We start from the raw sequence: 18,015 nt of genomic DNA, 5'->3' as shown, positions 1-18,015 counted from the left end.
ATAAAGTCAACATGTTGTCACACTATTACACAGTACCCAGGTACATTACACAGTATTGAAAAAAATAAAACAAGTACATCTTGGCTTGTAGTATTATCCAGTAGTATAGAAACAGTATTCACACATTTGAACATAATGGTCCACATCTGACCTTTTAAATCCAAAGTATCTCCAGACAACAGACGTGACTCCTTTTTCCAGCAAAAGTTCTTCTGTGTCATCATTTTCAACTTTATCATCTGCTACAGCTTTAGTTTCAGAATGTTCTCTGTCCATTTTCACCACGCAATACCTCCACTACCGCATGTACTCCGTTGCACGCCTGTTTAGCGGTGTAGCAGTGAAAAAGAGCCCCCGCGCAACTCTGGTGTAGCAGTGATAAAGGTCCCCCTTAAACAGTTTCCCGCAGCGCCACGTTCCGAACATTGTTAAGGCAATTTAAACCAGTGTTGTGGTATAAGAAAAATCCATGTCATAACAAAAATGAAAAATGGTTTTTGGTATGAACCGTTATATCGCCCAGCACTAGTTTCCTGTATTCCTTTATGTCACAGTTATCTGGTTTTTTTTTTAAATCTCTTGTACAGTGATCTTTTCAGCTTTGTTTTTTTAATAATACTCCAATTTATCCATTTTGGTAGATTTTTTCTTAGTCTTTTTCTTGAATTGCTTTTCTGAATAAATTTATTTTCAGGTTGGATCAGAAGAACTCTGAAGTGACACCAACTGCCAATTATAGCTGAGTTTTTACTTTCCTATTTGATGTTTATAGATACTTCCTAATTCCCATAAAGTCTGCTTTCCTCAGTTATAAGTCTTTGTTTTGGTGTACATTTGTGTGTCTTCAAAGATTATCTCAAGTTTTACCTTGTTGTTAAATAAGATGTTGTTATCTAATTGAATTTGGTGGCCTATTGCAAACTCCAATAACCATATCTCTGACCTTCTTCCTTACAAGCTTAACCCACAGTGATTCTGGCATGATTCCTTCTTCCATCTTGAAGATGTGGACCTGAATATTATTTTTCAATACATTTGTCTCTTAATTCATGCATTTTATTTCCAAAGCTTCTCGCATTAAGGAGTAAACATTTTAAATGAGGAAAGTTACCTTTTGTGTTTTCTGTCAGATTTTCTTTAGGTTAAGTTGACTGTTTATTTGTATCTTTCACAGTTTCCGAACTCCAAACCCATTATCTGATTTAAATGTCTGCACACTAGGGGTTTTGTCCCTTTCTCATGTAGATATGGTCCATCTCGTTGGTAAAGGAAATGTTTATGGTAAAAGGCAATCCAGTGGTTGAGAAAGTAAAACCTTCTTGTTCATTCCATACCTGCATCCATGCATTATGGATGAGTATTACATTCCGCTTGTGTTGTCTCTTTCCTGGTGCTGGAAGGATTTCACAGAAAATTACTGGTTTTGATTTAGTCTTTAGCTTGTCTCCAAGTTCCCAAAATTTCTTCTGTAGAGAATATGCACTTGTCTTTCCTTTCTTATTTGTTCCAATATGAACTGTAACCAAGAGAACTTCACCTGCCCTCGTCAGTAACTTGTCCACGGTTTGGATTTTGTGGGGAACTGTTGCTTCTGGTAAGCAGCATACTGTGGTTGACTCACAATCTCTACTGCATATCGAGCTGACGGTGTTTTGGAGGATTGAATCTGCAACAATGAGTACTTCCCTCTTCTGCACCTCATTCTCTTTACCATTTTCTTAGCATTCATAATAACAGTAGCTTGACTTGAAAATTAGTTGCTTTGTTACTGTTATAGCCAAAATGTTAAATTCTAATTATTGGGATGGCCATTTTTTTGTAAAGCTTATACCTGTAATTTGGTGATCTTGCATATTGTTGATCATGTATTGAAATCTTGGTATTTAGCTCAGATACTCTAATAATCTGCAGGTTATTTTTATTTGAATTGGATAAGATGATTTGTCCAATTAGAAATACATTGGGTATTTCTCATTATGTGAAAATGAGTATTGTAAAGTCTGATAGTGCTGATGGATTGAATCATCAGTGGTGAGTTGTAAGGCATTATAATTTAAGATCCAGAATAAGCAGAGATTAGAGATAATGATTGTGTCATATTTGCAAGATTTAAAGAATAATTTTTTCTTCACAAACATGGTATATATGTCATTTGCCACATGAAACTGTGTTATGTTTTCTATTAAGTTTAAAAACTATGTCGTCGCTACTGGCATTTTATAATGTAACCTATGGGGCATGGAAAATAAAACTTACCAGATACATCTTTTTCATGCCAGAAAAGTTGTAGAGCATTGATCCATATCTTGAAATTACACACATACTGTAAAATAGCTTATAAATGTCATCTTTGAACAAAAAACACCAGTATTATGAGGTTCAGCAATTTTAAAAGAAGACTAACTGTATGTAGTACATCTGCGCTCCTCTTTCTCTGCAACAACCTTTCAGGACATTGATTCCTCTTGAAAGACAAAATCGCACTAAACTGCTCATTCCATGTGCTTGATGTCATGTTGATTTACTTATGTATTTATGTGAGAATTCCTCCCAGGAAGGCTACTTTAATAACGCAAGTGAATAGAAGACGTATCCTTACATTGAGAAAAATAGAACCAGGAATACAGTGTGTGATAAAATGGTTATTTCCAGATCCCTATTATTGTCACAAACATGCATTTCATTTTGTTAATAAAAAAAATGAACAATTATCTCCTGTGGTCTATAGTTTAATTATAAAAATACACTTTAATATAGGAAATAAATGTGTCTGGTTATGCAGGAGCTTAATATAAAAAGTTTTTTTTAAAGGGATAAAGGAAAAAAAAAATCAGACTTTGTATTGGAATCGGCGAATCAAGTAATATGTAATCAGTAATTGATATTGGTCTTTAAACCTGATCAGAGCATCTATATCAGTAACAAAAAGAAATTCAAGACATGAATGACTGAACTTCTAGTACATAAATATCATCCATCCATCCATTTACCAACCCGCTGAATCCGAACACAGGGTCACGGGGGTCTGCTGGAGCCAATCCCAGCCAACACAGGGCACAAGGCAGGGAACCAATCCTGGGCAGGGTGCCAACCCACCGCAGGACACACACAAACACACCCACACACCAAGCACACACTAGGGCCAATTTAAAATCGCCAATCCACCTAACCTGCATGTCTTTGGACTGTGGGAGGAAACCGGAGCGCCCGGAGGAAATCCACGCAGGGAGGACCCGGGAAGCGAACCCGGGTCCCCAGGTCTCCCAACTGCGAGGCAGCAGCGCTACCCACTGCGCCACCGTGCCGCCCACATAAATATCAATATAACTATAAATAAAAGTGTGGTGTGCAACTTAAACCACCTGATATTGTGATAAGTAATGTTCCTTATGTTTTAGTGCCCTTAATCAGGGTAGTTAACTTTGAGTTTTGTTCATTTTGCTCATTTCCATGTAATTGACCCTATTAACAGTACCTGATTGTGAGGTGCTTGATGTTTAGCTCACCGAGTAACTCTCTTGTCTGTGTGTTATGTCTTCTCTTTGTTCAAGCTCTTTTTTGCAGTCTACTGAGCAGACTGGGAAGTATATGTAGGGCAGTGCTGTTTCTGCACCCATTGTAAATTGTTGGCTTTCACCCTTCCAATAATCACCAAGCTCCACAGAAGGAGCGAGACTCTTGTTTGAGGCACAGTGCAGCCTTGCTTAATAAGTTCTGCAAAGCTGTCTGCTTCCTATATAGAATCTACTAGACTAGTATTGGCTGGCTAATTTTGTGGGGATAAGGATGTGGTAATTTAGCATGTTCATTTATCTAGTCTATTTGGGCACTTACGCTTTTCTTCAGTGCTTTCAGCCTCCACCAGATGAGACGCACTTGCTGGAATTGGCAAGTGGATCAAGTTTGAGTAGACATTTAAGTGGGGGAGAGAGAATAAACTTGCATTAAACCTCTGAAAGTAATGAACTGCAGTCGTCCATCCAACAATCCATCTTTTTTCTAAATGGCTCAGTCAGTTTTAAATCCCTGGAATCAGGTACACTGAGCATGAGTAAGTAAAAGCCTAGCTCACATTGAAGTATTAGACATATCTAATAATTTAAATTGTACTGCACAAAGATATGGACAGTTAGCTGGGCTGCTACAACAGCGTGTGAAACACTGAATTTGTGTTTTAATGGAAAGAGAGACTTATAAATACCTCTCTTAAGTAAGTGTTATTAGCCAGTTAATTTCTCCTTCATATACTGATGTAAACATCAATCTTAGAGCAGTAAGTGTCACAAACCTGACAATGTGACTTGTTGACAAAACTTGATTTTGAAAGCATGCTATTGCAAAAGCAGAATAGATGTATTTATGTAAATGAAAATATCCTAAATAATGCTGGTATTCACTAATTCAAGTGGCAGTGTTATAATGTTTTTATTTTTTGCTTTGATTTTAAGTAGTATTTATTTTTCATTGTCTATGAATAAATATAGTATGTCCACATGGTGATATATGATCATGTGGAATCCCGTGCCCATGACCCTGTGGAACCTCGTGCCCATGAACCTGTGGCATGACCTTGATAATAGGCTCCTTTTAGTATATAACTGAGTTGGAACCAGAGGTACATGAGAAAAAGGCAACATTGACTCTTGAGAATACAAAAAATAATATCCTTTATTACAATAAATGATTGTTGTTCAAGAGCAAAAACATAAAGGCTTTAAAAATTGGGTGTCATACAAAAACCACACAATGCTAGTGTCCACATCCACTCAGACAAAAAAATGCAATAAATACTCAAGGCAGTAAAACTTTGAAACTATTTAAAATATATACAAATTCTGCACTAAAGAATTCTGCTGGTTGAAAAAAAATGCAAAAAAGCAAGAAAACATTCTTCTATAAGTGTAACAAAAAAAAATACTATTTTCAGTTCCCTGCAGATTTTGTCCAGCTCAACAACTCCCTGGCTTCTCTCTTCTGTCTTCTGTATGAAGACTGACAGCTGTCTAGTTCTAGTGTTCTGTCCACTCCTTTTATACAGACATAGGCTCCTTAGCAGTCAATCGTGAGTGACACTCTAGGGGATCAACCTATTCTGATTTATGTAGCATATTAGCTGCATTTACATCTCATTGACCTCACCAAAAAACTACTATAAAGCCTTACTTACAAGCACACTTATGATACCTGCCATATGCTGCACTAACCCGTGCTCAAGTGGCTTGTTCCTCCAGCAGGCCCCTACTCTTCTCTTCACATAAGCCGGTTTCTCTTTTAAACGTGTTCTGGCTTCATGGCATCTGTTTCGCCAATGCGACCACCGTGCCCGGCATTAAGGTTGGCCACCCCGAAAACACTTTCTTCCAGGATGGGCATTTGGCACCACTTTTACCACTGCCCTTAGACGCCGGTGATGCTTCCAATATGTTTCATGCACTCGCCTACATGCTGCAATAAGAAAAAAAAGATGACTCTAAGTGCACCATTTGAACTGTTTATCTAAGAATATGCTGGCTATAAATAGTTACCCTTTTCTTGACTGCTTTAACTTTTGTGTGACGCTAAGGTGCTTAACCACGGATCAATGTGCATTTCTTGATTTATTATTGTGTCTAAACCAGACACTGAAATATTTGTCTACCTCCCCGCCCATAACATCACCCCATTTTGTTGTGTAACACTGTATCAGCTCTACTGGTATTTATTACCAATAAATTATCAGTACCTTTAATTCATTCAGGAGTCAGATATGCTTGCTTCCCATTTTACAGCAGGTTCAACATAGCTTCTGAGAGGAAAACATTACAAAGTGCTGCTAAAAAAGAGCAATAACTTTGCATAGTGATTACTTTGGTGTTGCTCATGTTCCCAGGAACTCAAATCATAGGACTCTACTTTATATTTGCAACATACTAAGTTTATTTAAATTCTTGTGTAAGTTTTATTTGAAAATGGTGGATTTCCTTCTTTATGCAAAATGGAATGTTGCTAACTGAAAAAAATATATAACTTTGTCTTCTTTTTATTCTTCTTTTAACATACACAGGAAATGGTGGTTCAAGCACTAAAACAGACTAATAATCGCAGTATTGAAGCAGCCTTGGGAGGAGGTAAAATGAGTTACCAGGACCCATTAAGAGAGCAGATGGTGACAGCCACACCAAGGCCAGTCAGTACAGGAATTAAAACTTCAGGTAACTAATCATGACTGACCAAGTACAAGTTATGTATAAGTGTATGTTGATAGAACTTTATATTAATGGTTAGCTTGTGCTTTGCTATTTATATGTGCGCAAATACTGACCGTCTTTAAAGCACATTCCTGCTGTCGATTAAATGCCAGATTTAATTATTTTACAATGAAAACTGTTCTTGATTATTCAGCTATTTCCTAGATGAAGAGTAAGTAGATTTAGTCTGTAAGTCTATTTTTGGGGGCCATGCATTTTAAAGTTTGAGACAAATTAATAGCTTTTATTTATATCTGTGACTTTCTCTCTCTCTTATATCTATATCTATATATATATATATATTTTTCTACATGCCTTTAAAAAGAACCCATAATGTATGTATGTTGTAAATGTATATTGCATTTAGTGAAACATTTTGGGTCTTTTAGAATTAACACAATGGTTAAATAAAGTTTGTAAATGAATAAGACTAAAGAACTGGCTTAATATTTTACTTCCTTAAGCTGTCACCTTTAAGATACATATTATTTTATTACTGATGCTATATTTACTCTGTAGAAGACATACTGACATTTTTTTTTTCTTCCCTTTGCAAATATAAAATATTTTTCAATTATAGCAGCACATGTTCAGCAGGCGGTTAACAGAAAGCAGAGTTGGAAAGGTTCTAAGGAGTCCTTGGTTCCACAGCGACATGGCCCACCTCTTGTTGAAGGAGTAATATATCGCTCAGAGAGTCCTAGTCCACAGTCGGAAATTGGAAGTCGACCACCATCTGGTTCTGGATTGGCAGCCTTTGTCCAAAGTCATCCTGCCAACGGTCAACGTGTAAACCCTCCTCCACCTCCCCAGGCAAGAAGTGTCACTCCCCCACCACCACCACCAAGAGGCACAACTCCACCTCCAGCAGCTTGGGATGCTAACCCCTCAACTAAGAGGTTTTCAGGCAATATGGAGTATCTTGTTCCTCGAATATCTCCAGCACCTCAGGTTCAGTGGCCAGAGAGTTACCCAACACCACCTCCACAGAGCCAACGAGGCTTAAGCCCTGGTGGAAGGCAGCCTATTATCATGCAGAGCTGTGGTGCCTCTAAGTTTAACTTCCCATCTGCTTGGTCGCAAAATGGTACAAATCAACCAGACTTTCTTGGACACCAAAGTATTGGCATGGGTTGCAATAGCCGGCAGCCTCCACCACCTTATCCAGTCTCGCAAGGCAGCCGCCAAAGTCCTACTGCCTTACAAATGCAGGCTGGAGGCCCAGCCTCCTCTCCTCCTTATTCCAATGGTACAAACCTTCCTAAGTCCCTGATGGTTCCCAATAGGAACAGCCATAATTTGGAAATGTACAATATTAACCTTCCTGGTGCTTCTGCTCCTTGGCCTCCACAGCCTCTTGCTCCTGTTCAGTCACAGTCTTCCACAGGAAATAGTGGTCATGATATCATTCCAGCTTCTTGGCAAATGAACATTCCTGTACGGTCAAATTCCTTCAATAGTCACCAAGTGAGTGGACGTCAAAGTAATTCTCAGCCATCTGCCACCACTGTAACTGCCATCACACAGGCACCAATTCTCCAACCAGTAAAGAGTATGAGAGTGCCTAAGCCAGAGCTGCAGACAGCAGTAGCACCCACCCATCCCCCTTGGATGCAGCAGGCACCTTCTGCCCCAATCGGTCCTTATCAGGAAGGACCACCACCCATAACTCCATCTCCTGTGGTTGTTGAAGCCCCCAGTTATCAAGGTCCCCCACCACCTTACCCTAAACATCTCCTTCAGCAACAGACAAACCAGTCTATACCAATTCATGAATTACCTAATAAAACTGGTAGCGGCAAAGAGGATCAGTGCTTTGGATCATGTAGAAAGGAGCAAGATGAGGAAAGTAGTAGTACTAGTTGCTCTGATAAAACAGAGACCACTGAGGGAACAGTGTGTGTAGTGGACAAAGAGAAAAAGCAGATAACTACTTCACCAGTACCTGTGAGGAAAAACAAGAAAGATGAAGAGCGCAGAGAGTCACTTATTCAAAGCTACTCCCCTCAAGCATTCAAGTTCTTCATGGAGCAGCATGTGGAAAATATTCTGAAGAACCACCAGCAAAGGATGCGGAGGAGAAAGCAGCTCGAAAGTGAGATGCAACGAGTAAGAATGTATTATTTCTCTTGTTATAAATATGTGTTGGGGGTGAGTCTTACACTGTATAGTTATGTTTTGTAGTTAGTGCTAAATTGTAGGTTTATATTCCAATTTGTTCATTGTCTATTCTGGCAACATCAGGACTGGCAATTAATCTGACTGAGATTTGTCTGTGGGAGAAGTCCATACATAGTCTGGGAGAATTTGAGATTTTTCACCTTTCTTAGCGCCCTATGGAATCTGTTTTATTTTTTCACAAATTCAGTTTAATTGTTTTTGATCTTTGGTTTTTATCCATTTCATTTTTCCTTGATTCAGAGTTTTGGGGTTTATATATATACAGTAATCCCTCACCTATCGCGGGGGTTACGTTCCAGAGCCCCCCGCGATAGGTGAAAATCCGCGAAGTAGCGACCTATATTTATTTTATTATTTATACATATTTTAAGGCTTTATAAACCCTTCCCACACTCTTATAAACCTTTCTCACTCTCTTGTTAACCTTTCCCACGCTCTTATAAACACTTCCTATGCTTTTAAACACTTTCTACATTCTTAAACACCTCAGACCAACACTGCACACTGCACGCAGCGCTCAGATGTCAATGTGTCTGCACTCGCTTTGTGAAGGGGGGCAGCTGAACTCACGCTGAGCAGAAATGGACTTTGTGCTGCTTCTGCCAAAATGCCTGCTTGTCGCTCTGCGCTTTCGGAAGGAGGAGTGTGTGTGTGTGTGTGTGTGTGTGGGTGTGTGAGAGCTGAACGCACCTTCGCTCAAACCCCCCCTCCCCGGAAGCGCAGTACGCTCCTGCCACTTCGCATTATCAAGGGGGTGGGGAGCTGAATGAACGCTAAGGAGAAGTGGACTTTGTGCTGGCTTTGTGCTGCTTGTTGCTCTGCGTGTCAATAATTTTAAGCCTGTACATCACCAATTTTCCTGTCTCACTGTCTTGTCTTGCGTGAAGTTAAAATGTTTTATAATAGTGAGATGTTACTCATATCCTTAGCCTGACATCCACATATCATATGTGTTAACAAAGTGTGTCTTATAAGTTTACATGTGTTTAAAGCATGTGGGATGGGTATTTTAAGGCTTAAACTATAAAAATGTTTATTTATATGGTCTTTCTATATCGCGGATTTTCTCCTGTTGCTGATGGGTCTGGAACATAACTTCCGCGATAGGCAGGCAATCACTTGTATTTAAAAACCCGCGAAGTCGTGAATCCGCGAAAAGTGAACCGCGAAGTAGCGAGGGATTACTGTATATATATATATATATATATATATATATATAAAATATTTTATTTTTACTTTTAATAGCAACAGCTACAACAAAACAAACAATAATGAAATGGCACTTTACATTCCTTTTTATGAAAAAGCACACTAGCACAACTGAACCTTATTTCGCAGTTCCATCCATTAGATAGGAGCCCAGATCCTCCATGATGCTATATGCTGAGACTGCAGTAGGACAGTGAGTGCCCTCCAGAATTGTAAGAGCTGTTACTAGTTTGATGCATCCTTCTGAGATGAAGGTTAACTTCACTTTTTGAGTCTAGGATATTTGCTACAGACTGAGCTGAAGTGTTCTCAGCTAGAAAGAACTTTTTTTAGAGGTGAATATATTCAGCGAGGTACCCTACTGATTTGAACCAGCTATTCCACTTGGTGTTTCCTGCCTCGGGGGTTCCTGACAGGCTTTCTACAAGAATTGCGTTCGCTTGAAAAACAACAAACTAAAAAATAGTATCTGAATGATAGAACTACAGATTATTCATTCATTTAATTTATTGGGACGTTTTGTAACAGTCACCTCTTCAGTCTCTAAATTTCATATATTTCCATTTTTAAAATTAAAACTAAAAAGCATTTATTCTGTGATTCCGTCCATGTTTTCCACATCGCAGAAATCATAGGGTCCTAATTTGTGGTTCAAGCTTGAGGCAGCACATTACTCTGGTGCCTGATAGAGAAAGTAGCTTGAGTTCTGGGGAAATGCCTTCAAATTGCCATGATCTTTAATAAAAACCCCTCATGCCATAAAGAAATATTAAAATTATTTGTTTTTTATTTATTAAAATTCTATAAAGGATTTAGATGATCACTGGCTTGACTTGAGCCAGTTTAGTCACGGTTGCATATCTGCAATAAAATGTGCACTACAAAGAGGCACCCATGTTTCAAAAGGTTGTTTTGCTTGTAGTTATGGTAACAATGGTAAGGGATTTTAACATCCTGTTGCAGTCTAGGGTTATCAAAAATTAAGTTTCTGATATTCATATTAAAAATAAATATTCAAATATATTTGAACATAGGTTAAAAGGTCTATCTACTTGTACATCTGTACTTTATGTACAGTACTTTTTATATTTTATTATATACATTTTTACTTTTTTGTTTACAGTACATCTGCAGAGCATGAAGTGCTTATAACTCATGCACTGTTTTTCAGAAAATGCAGCCTTCGAATGAAAGTGACACTTGAAAACAAAGTCCTTCACAAATAAAAGATTATCTGTTTGCTCAAAGTTATGTGATCAAATAGAAAAGCAAAAGTGGCACAGTTTGCTCTGTCTGTAATCCATATATGAAACCCAGACAAAATCTCTCATGGTTTCTTAAACACAGACTTCATTCTAAAACCCAACCCCGTCTAGCTGTGGGGTGTCTTTGGTTCTTGAGCATAAAAGACACAAGATTACTCTCCATCTCCCTTTTATATAAATTGAGGCAATGAGAGTCTGTATCACAATTGGAGTAACTGAATGATCTTTAGATCATGTTTTATAATGATCTTTAAGTATTTAATTCTCATTATAATTATTTATTTAGCACACATTTATTCATGGTAACTTAAATTCTGTAAAAACAAATTTATGTGTGTATCAGGAAACTACTACATTTCTTGCCTCGCATTTCCTTTCATCCTACACCTACCCAGATCTTTGTAGACACGGAACACACATGAAGTGCATTTGTTCCAAATAAAGATATACTGTATTATTTACCCTATACAACTCCAGGCACCTCACACGCAGATAAGGAGCTTTGAGCTGGAAGAAACCTTTTGCCCAAGTTGAGCCCCGTCGAGGCGGGAGGAATGGGATGGAATAGCAGGCTGTTTGCTGCTTGTGTTGATCGACACACTTACAGAACGAAAGATGCTGATGAGGAGAGGTGCGAAGGAATTTAAGGTGGCCCGGGATTGCAAGTATTTCTTAGGCTTCAGGGATTCTAGTGTTAAGTCACTAGCGTGAGACACCAGTTGAGTGCTGGGAGTGGGAGTCATCTGTCAATGAATAACATATGGAGTTAAACTAAATGAGATCTTTTCGCCATTTACAGATGTAGCAAAAATATAATAAACACAATCTTAATACATGTTTTTCATATGCCTTGTTGTAGGCATTATGTTTCAAGATGTAGGCTGTGTGTGCCATCATGTATTGGCTGAAGTTGCTAAATATGTATTGCTGACATTAAAAATTTTCTTTAAAAAGTCAGTTTTAAAATATTAAAAAAATCAAATTATGGCAGTTATTTTCTGCTGCTGTTCATGTGAATTTAAAGCAGCTTTTGTTTGCTGAATTAGAGTTATAAGAGTGAATTGGAACATGATAAAGTACAGAAGAATAGATTTATGGTGCTGGAGAAGTTGTTTGAAAGAACAGAGCAATAGCAGGTTAGAAAAATCTATTCCAAGCTGCGTTGGGAAGGTGTGTATTTACAAAGCAGAAGGTTGCCAGTTTTATAATGATACAGACTAACCATTCAAAATTACAGAAAGGTTGATTGTGGCAGTAATATGCCAAAAAGATCTGTAAAATACAGCAGTACTTCAGAGTGTTAGTGATGCACTGATTATCCAAATTAGCAGATTTTCCCGACAAAAGACTCGATTGGTGATTGGTAAATTGACCAATTACAAAATACATTTTTTTGTTTAGTCCCTGCTTTTCTAAGCTTCACTGGAATTCAGTTGTTTGCTGCAAACATCTTGTAAACTGAGAGAAAACATGCTATTAGGCTTTACATTAAAGAAAGTGGAGTAATAAACTGAGAAAAAGAAACAGAAAGAGTCTTTCCTGTGCAATTAGCCAAACAGTAAGAAAATGTAATTTAATGAATTCTGACCTTTTGTCCTTTAATTAAAATGGATGCTGCTTGTCAGAGTTTGGATGGCATTTGAGCTTGTGTTTAGTACAGCAGCGCATATTTTCAAGTAAAAAAGCGAAAGATAATGAAAAATTTGAAATAGACTTGTTAGCTTAACAGCAAAATGTGTCAGTTTTACTTGTTAAACATGTGAGCCTTGTATATTCTTGATAATCTTCTTTTGAACATCTGATAGATCAGCTTTTTTATTGGTTATTATTTGTTTTTGTGTATTATACATTATTAAGTTTTGGTAAGATACAAGGACTGCATAATTAAAATGGTAATCCATATTTATAATTACACTTGAAATGCATGTATATGCAGTATCAATTAATTGAATGAATGTGAGAAAATGTATATATTTTTTGTTAGATAAATGGTGAAAGGTTTTTTTTTTTAATTTAATAATTAAGCTTTGTTTCAGGTAAGTATGTTACAGAAGAGATTAAACAATATAACCACTTCTAATTATGAGAAGCATTTTATTTTATTTCATGCTATATGTATTGGGGATAAATATTTTCTGTACATATTTTATTAGTTAAAAAGTGTGCATTCTGTGGAAATTTTAAATATTTTACTGTTTTTTATGGTCACAATAATGAACAATAAGCCTATAGAATTTCATTTTGTTAATTCAAAATTAACAGACAACTCCTGTGGTCTGTAGTTTAATTAAAAAAAAAAATACCCAAGTTAACAGTTTAATAAAGAACATACAGCTTTTATGTGTCTGGTCATGCAGTATCTTAGTACAAAAAGTTTTAAAGGGATAAAGAAAAAAATATTGGAATCAGTGCAGATATCTGCCAATGCAATAACATGAAATCGGTGATCAGTAGCTGCCATTAAAAAAACCTGATCAGAGACTCCCTACAGAGCATGTTTGAAGTAACATGATACTAACATTAGTGCAGGATATAATAAACAGCCATTTTGTTGCAATCAAATTTAAGGATTTGCCTTTAAATATGATTTTTATCAGATTTATTTCAGATTGAATAGTGACATTGATCCGATATCTCTATTACAGGCTTACAAAAATATGCAATGGATTATAAATAAGGTGGCAAAGTTACTAATACTCAGAATACAAAGAAAAAAGAGCCTTATGCAAAGCTGTTAAAATAAATTATGTTGAGCTTTGGCAACATACCTATTTTCTCACTTCATACAGGCTGAGGTAATTTCACCAGAGGGTCAGCATTGTTGTCTGTAAATATTTGTGAACAGGCCTCATGCATTTATTTGTACTTTCCTTTTTTCCCCATATATATGCTTGTTTCCTTCTAAATAAAACAGATCAGATGATTTGTACTGGTAATCGATTGGACATGACATACATTTTGTTATGTTACAGCCTTACTCCAAAATGGATTAAATTAATTTTTTTCCTCAGAATTCTGCACACAGCACCCCATATAATGACAACGTGAAAAAGTTTACTTGAGATTTTTGCAAATTTATTAAAAAAAAAAAATTGAGAAAGCACATGTACATAAGTATTCACAGCCTTTGCCATGAAGCTCAAAATTGAGCTCAGGTGCATCCTGTTTCCCCCTGATCATCCTTGAGATGTATCTGCATCTTAATTGGAGTCCACCTGTGGTAAATTTAGTTGTTTGGACATGATTTGCAAAGGCACACACCTGTCTATATAAGGTCCCACAGTTGACAGTTCATGTCAGAGCACAAACCAAGCATGAAGTCAAAGGAATTGTCTGTAGACCTCCAAGACAGGATTGTCTCGAGGCACAAATCTGGGGGAAGGTTACAGAAAAAGTTCTGCTGCTTTGAAGGTCCCAGTGAGCACAGTGGCCTCCATCATCTGTAAGTGGAAGAAGTTCGAAACCACCAGGAGTCTTCCTAGAGCTGGCCGGCCATCTAAACTGAGCGATCGGGGGAGAAGGGCCTTAGTCAGGGAGGTGACCAAGAACACGATGGTCACTCTGTCAGAGCTCCAGAGGTCCTCTGTGGAGAGAGGAGAACCTTCCAGAAGGACAACCATCTCTGCAGCAATCCACCAATCAGGCCTGTATGGTAGAGTGGCCAGACGGAAGCCACTCCTTAGTAAAAGGCACATGGCAGTCCGCCTGGAGTTTGCCAAAAGGCACCTGAAGGACTCTCAGACCATGAGAAAGAAAATTCTCTGGTCTGATGAGACAAAGATTGAACTCTTTGGTGTGAAGGCCAGGCGTCACATTTGGAGGAAACCAGGCACCGCTCATCACCAGGCCAATACCATCCCTACAGTGAAGCATGGTGGTGGCAGCATCATGCTGTGGGGATGTTTTTCAGCGGCAGGGACTGGGAGACTAGTCAGGATAAAGGGAAAGATGACTGCAGCAATGTACAGAGACATCCTGGATGAAAACCTGCTCCAGAGCTCTCTGTACTCTTAATACTCTTACCTTCATTTCTAGCAGCTACCAAGGCACATACCAGTATGATATTCATAAACAAGGTATCATCCCTAATTTCCATACAGCAGTTGAGTGGGGGCTGCTGTATTACACCCCTTTTTCCACCTGCTTAGGAATTACATTATTTAATACCTGAACTAGATTTAATTCAGAAGCATACTAAAATGAGAAGCTGATAGAATGGAGACTAAGTAGAGTAATTTGCATATGACAATCTATGAACAATATGTTTGAAAACTGCAGCCAGCTGTACATTAAGAATCACAGCAATGATTGCCATGTATTTTTTTATATTTATTGTTGTGGAAGTAATTTGTAATTGTCAGCTTAGCAACACGCATGTCTTTTGCATAGAGGCCTTTTGACAATCACATTGTAAGGGGACTTTGCCACTTAATACATATTTCACCAGACCTGTTACACTGTAAAGTACTTTTTTTTTATCTAATATGTTTTCCAGGTGTGTTTCATAGAAAAAAAAAAAACCTTCAATCTTTAAATTTTTGTTAAGAAAAGTTTTCACGGAACTCAAGTAAGGCACAGGTTTCCTGTCAATTTGCAGAGATCAACTCATATTAGGACTGAGTGTCTGAGCCCAAATGATTTTTTGTGTTTTCAGTATTTTGATCTGATTTGATTTTTTTTTTTTTATGTTAGGGAGCTTTACATCAAATAAAGACGGGTCCTTTTTTTTTTTCACACAGCTTTGTACTGATACTGGAGCATTCTAGTCTTCACAGGTAGTATATAATATTATAGTTGCAATATGAATCCACCCAATGAATGCTTTAGCTTTGCATGTATGCCAAACGTTAGTGTTCTTTCAGTTACAGGTTAGAATGAGTCTGTTATTTTGCCATTGTAATGTCTCTGACTCATTCCAGCATGATGTGTCAATAGGAAGTAAATTGTAAAAACAGCAGAATTGTAACACAGGCATTCATGACAAAGGTAAAAACAATTAGAATTTCATTTACTCCTGCTATGCAAAAACTATATTATCAACACATCTACTATATTATAGTAAGGTCTGTGTGCCTAGTCCTGCCGAGCAATCTGATTGGCCGCTTTGGCTTTGGTGAAGCAAGAAAAGGGGAAGCGAAACTGGGAGACACACAAAGAGGAGTAAAGAACCGAAAAGGAGGTGAGAAACGTCTCGGAAACAGGCACTCTATGGAATGCACTCAAGAACAGGAGTACGAGTGAATGGATGTTTACAAACACACGCAAATACAGACGAAAGGTACTGAAGGTATACATAGGGCAAGAGATAGCAAATTTTTAAAAAATTATTCCATTACTTGTATTTGACAGATACCGTGGCTTGTTTTAAATAAAACTGCAGTGAGCAAAGGTAAGATTTAAAAAAAAAAAAAAAGGTGGACATTACTAATAGTTTTGATGTTGCACAATGTTATCCGCACAAAAAACATGGAGGTAAGCCATAGTGTGCATTCATGCATTTTCTAATTATACTTAACCAGTTCAGGACATAGGTAGCCATAATGTATTACATGGCCACGCATATTTTCATTTTTACAGTAGAGCAGGAAAGATTAGCCATTTTAGCCAATATTTTTCTTCTGAGCTTTTTAAAACTATGTAGAAAAAAATGGAAGTTTCTAGTTGAAATAAATAAAAGGAAAAACCAACATTGCCACAGGCAGAAACTGTTCTAGGCTGTGTGTTTTTAATTTAAATGACAGTTATCTACCATACCTTTGTACTACTAAACTGAGACATTTGACAAACAACAATGTCAAAATTTTCAATTGTTTTATACATACATGTACTTTGTCATAATACGATAGAAGGAATGTTTGAGATGTTTGTTATCTGTCATTGAATCCTTTTTAAAATGTTCATGTGCCACATAGATTTCTATCTTTAAACAACACCTACATATTAGAACTGATAGAAATCTATCTAAAAACAACATCTTCATAATATGAGTGATCTAACAAGTGTTTTAGTAATCGGTTTACTATCATTCTTTTCATAGTCTGTTGTAGACTATGCAACTATTACACTCGTGGCATTTAAGTTTACCTGGTAAAAAAGATTATTTATGTATTTAAATGTTTCCATAGCATAAAATAATACTTATGGATATCCAGCAGTTAGCATTCTTATTTTTTTTTTTTTTAATGAATAGTCGTGTTACCCTCACCTCATCTTGCTTTTGTATATCACCCAGCTGGGAAAGCCTCTGGTATTACCTCAAGATAATTACAAAAACTGCAATCTTACTTTAAGAGAGTTATCCAGTGAGCAAATCCTAACACTTTACTCTGTGTTAAACTACTTGCAATTTTTAAAACTAATACAAATTTGCTTTATGGTGTGCAGAAGGCATTTACAACATTTTCAAGGAAGTTTAGCATGACCTCTTTTATATTCCTTTTGACATGGAGGGCAATGTTTATTTTATTTGCTTCACTTTAATAAAAATATGCTAGTTCAACACATGTGTGCTAAGCTGCTCTTGTTCTTGAATTTTCACGGACATTTCTGTAATCCTGTATTTACTTTAAAAATAACGCTTCTTAATAATGTACAGTATACAATTTCTTTGTATTCTCCATTTAATCAGTAGAATCCTGCAGAAAGTTCAATGAAGACATGAAAAACTGCACACAGTTGAGTGGCTTTCCTTTTACTTTCATCCTGTGCTTTGTACTATTCAGTTTTTCACATTTACTAGTCAAGAAAGCACATTTGTTCCACAAAAAAAATGTAGGACTTTAAACTTAGTTGTTTACAGGTTGAGTGTGATTTAAAACTTGTAAAAATATACAGCCACACTTATTTCACAGAGACCAATGAAATTGTGCCATTTTCTGGCAATGTCAGTATTGTACTAACAGGTAATTGTTGTGGTTTTGTTTTTAGGATTATTAGGCTGAAGAAAAAATTAAAAATGACCATACTTAGGCTTATTTTTTTTTATTTGATTTTTTTTATTGTGCAAGTCAGTGGTATGTGAACAAGCGGCTGTTTTGGGTTTTTTTCTCCCTGTTAAAACTTGGCATTTTATAGCCCCTCTTTTTATACTATTTTAGGTGCAAAGCTGAAAGCACTATCTTTTACATTTTCTG

The 18,015-nt window shown here is 37.0% G+C and overlaps 1 protein-coding gene across 3 annotated transcripts in view; it reads left to right on the top strand.

Moving 5' to 3' along the window:
* Positions 1 to 18,015, top strand: part of lats1 (large tumor suppressor kinase 1) — a 67,710-nt gene that overhangs the window by 21,468 nt on the left and 28,227 nt on the right. For 2 of the 3 annotated variants that reach the window (XM_028791261.2, XM_028791260.2), the window contains exons 3-4: positions 6,044 to 6,191; positions 6,808 to 8,336. In XM_028791261.2, coding sequence (XP_028647094.1) covers positions 6,044 to 6,191; positions 6,808 to 8,336 — 1,677 coding nt within the window. The remainder of the gene's footprint in view (positions 1 to 6,043; positions 6,192 to 6,807; positions 8,337 to 18,015) is intronic. The other variant, XM_051925290.1, reaches the window with a different exon arrangement.

The sequence above is a fragment of the Erpetoichthys calabaricus genome, chromosome 3 (genome assembly GCF_900747795.2).
Source record: "Erpetoichthys calabaricus chromosome 3, fErpCal1.3, whole genome shotgun sequence".
Classification (NCBI taxonomy): Eukaryota; Metazoa; Chordata; class Cladistia; order Polypteriformes; family Polypteridae; genus Erpetoichthys; species Erpetoichthys calabaricus.
The sequence above is the reverse complement of the archived record's forward strand: the minus strand, read 5'-3'. Positions and strand labels throughout refer to the sequence as shown.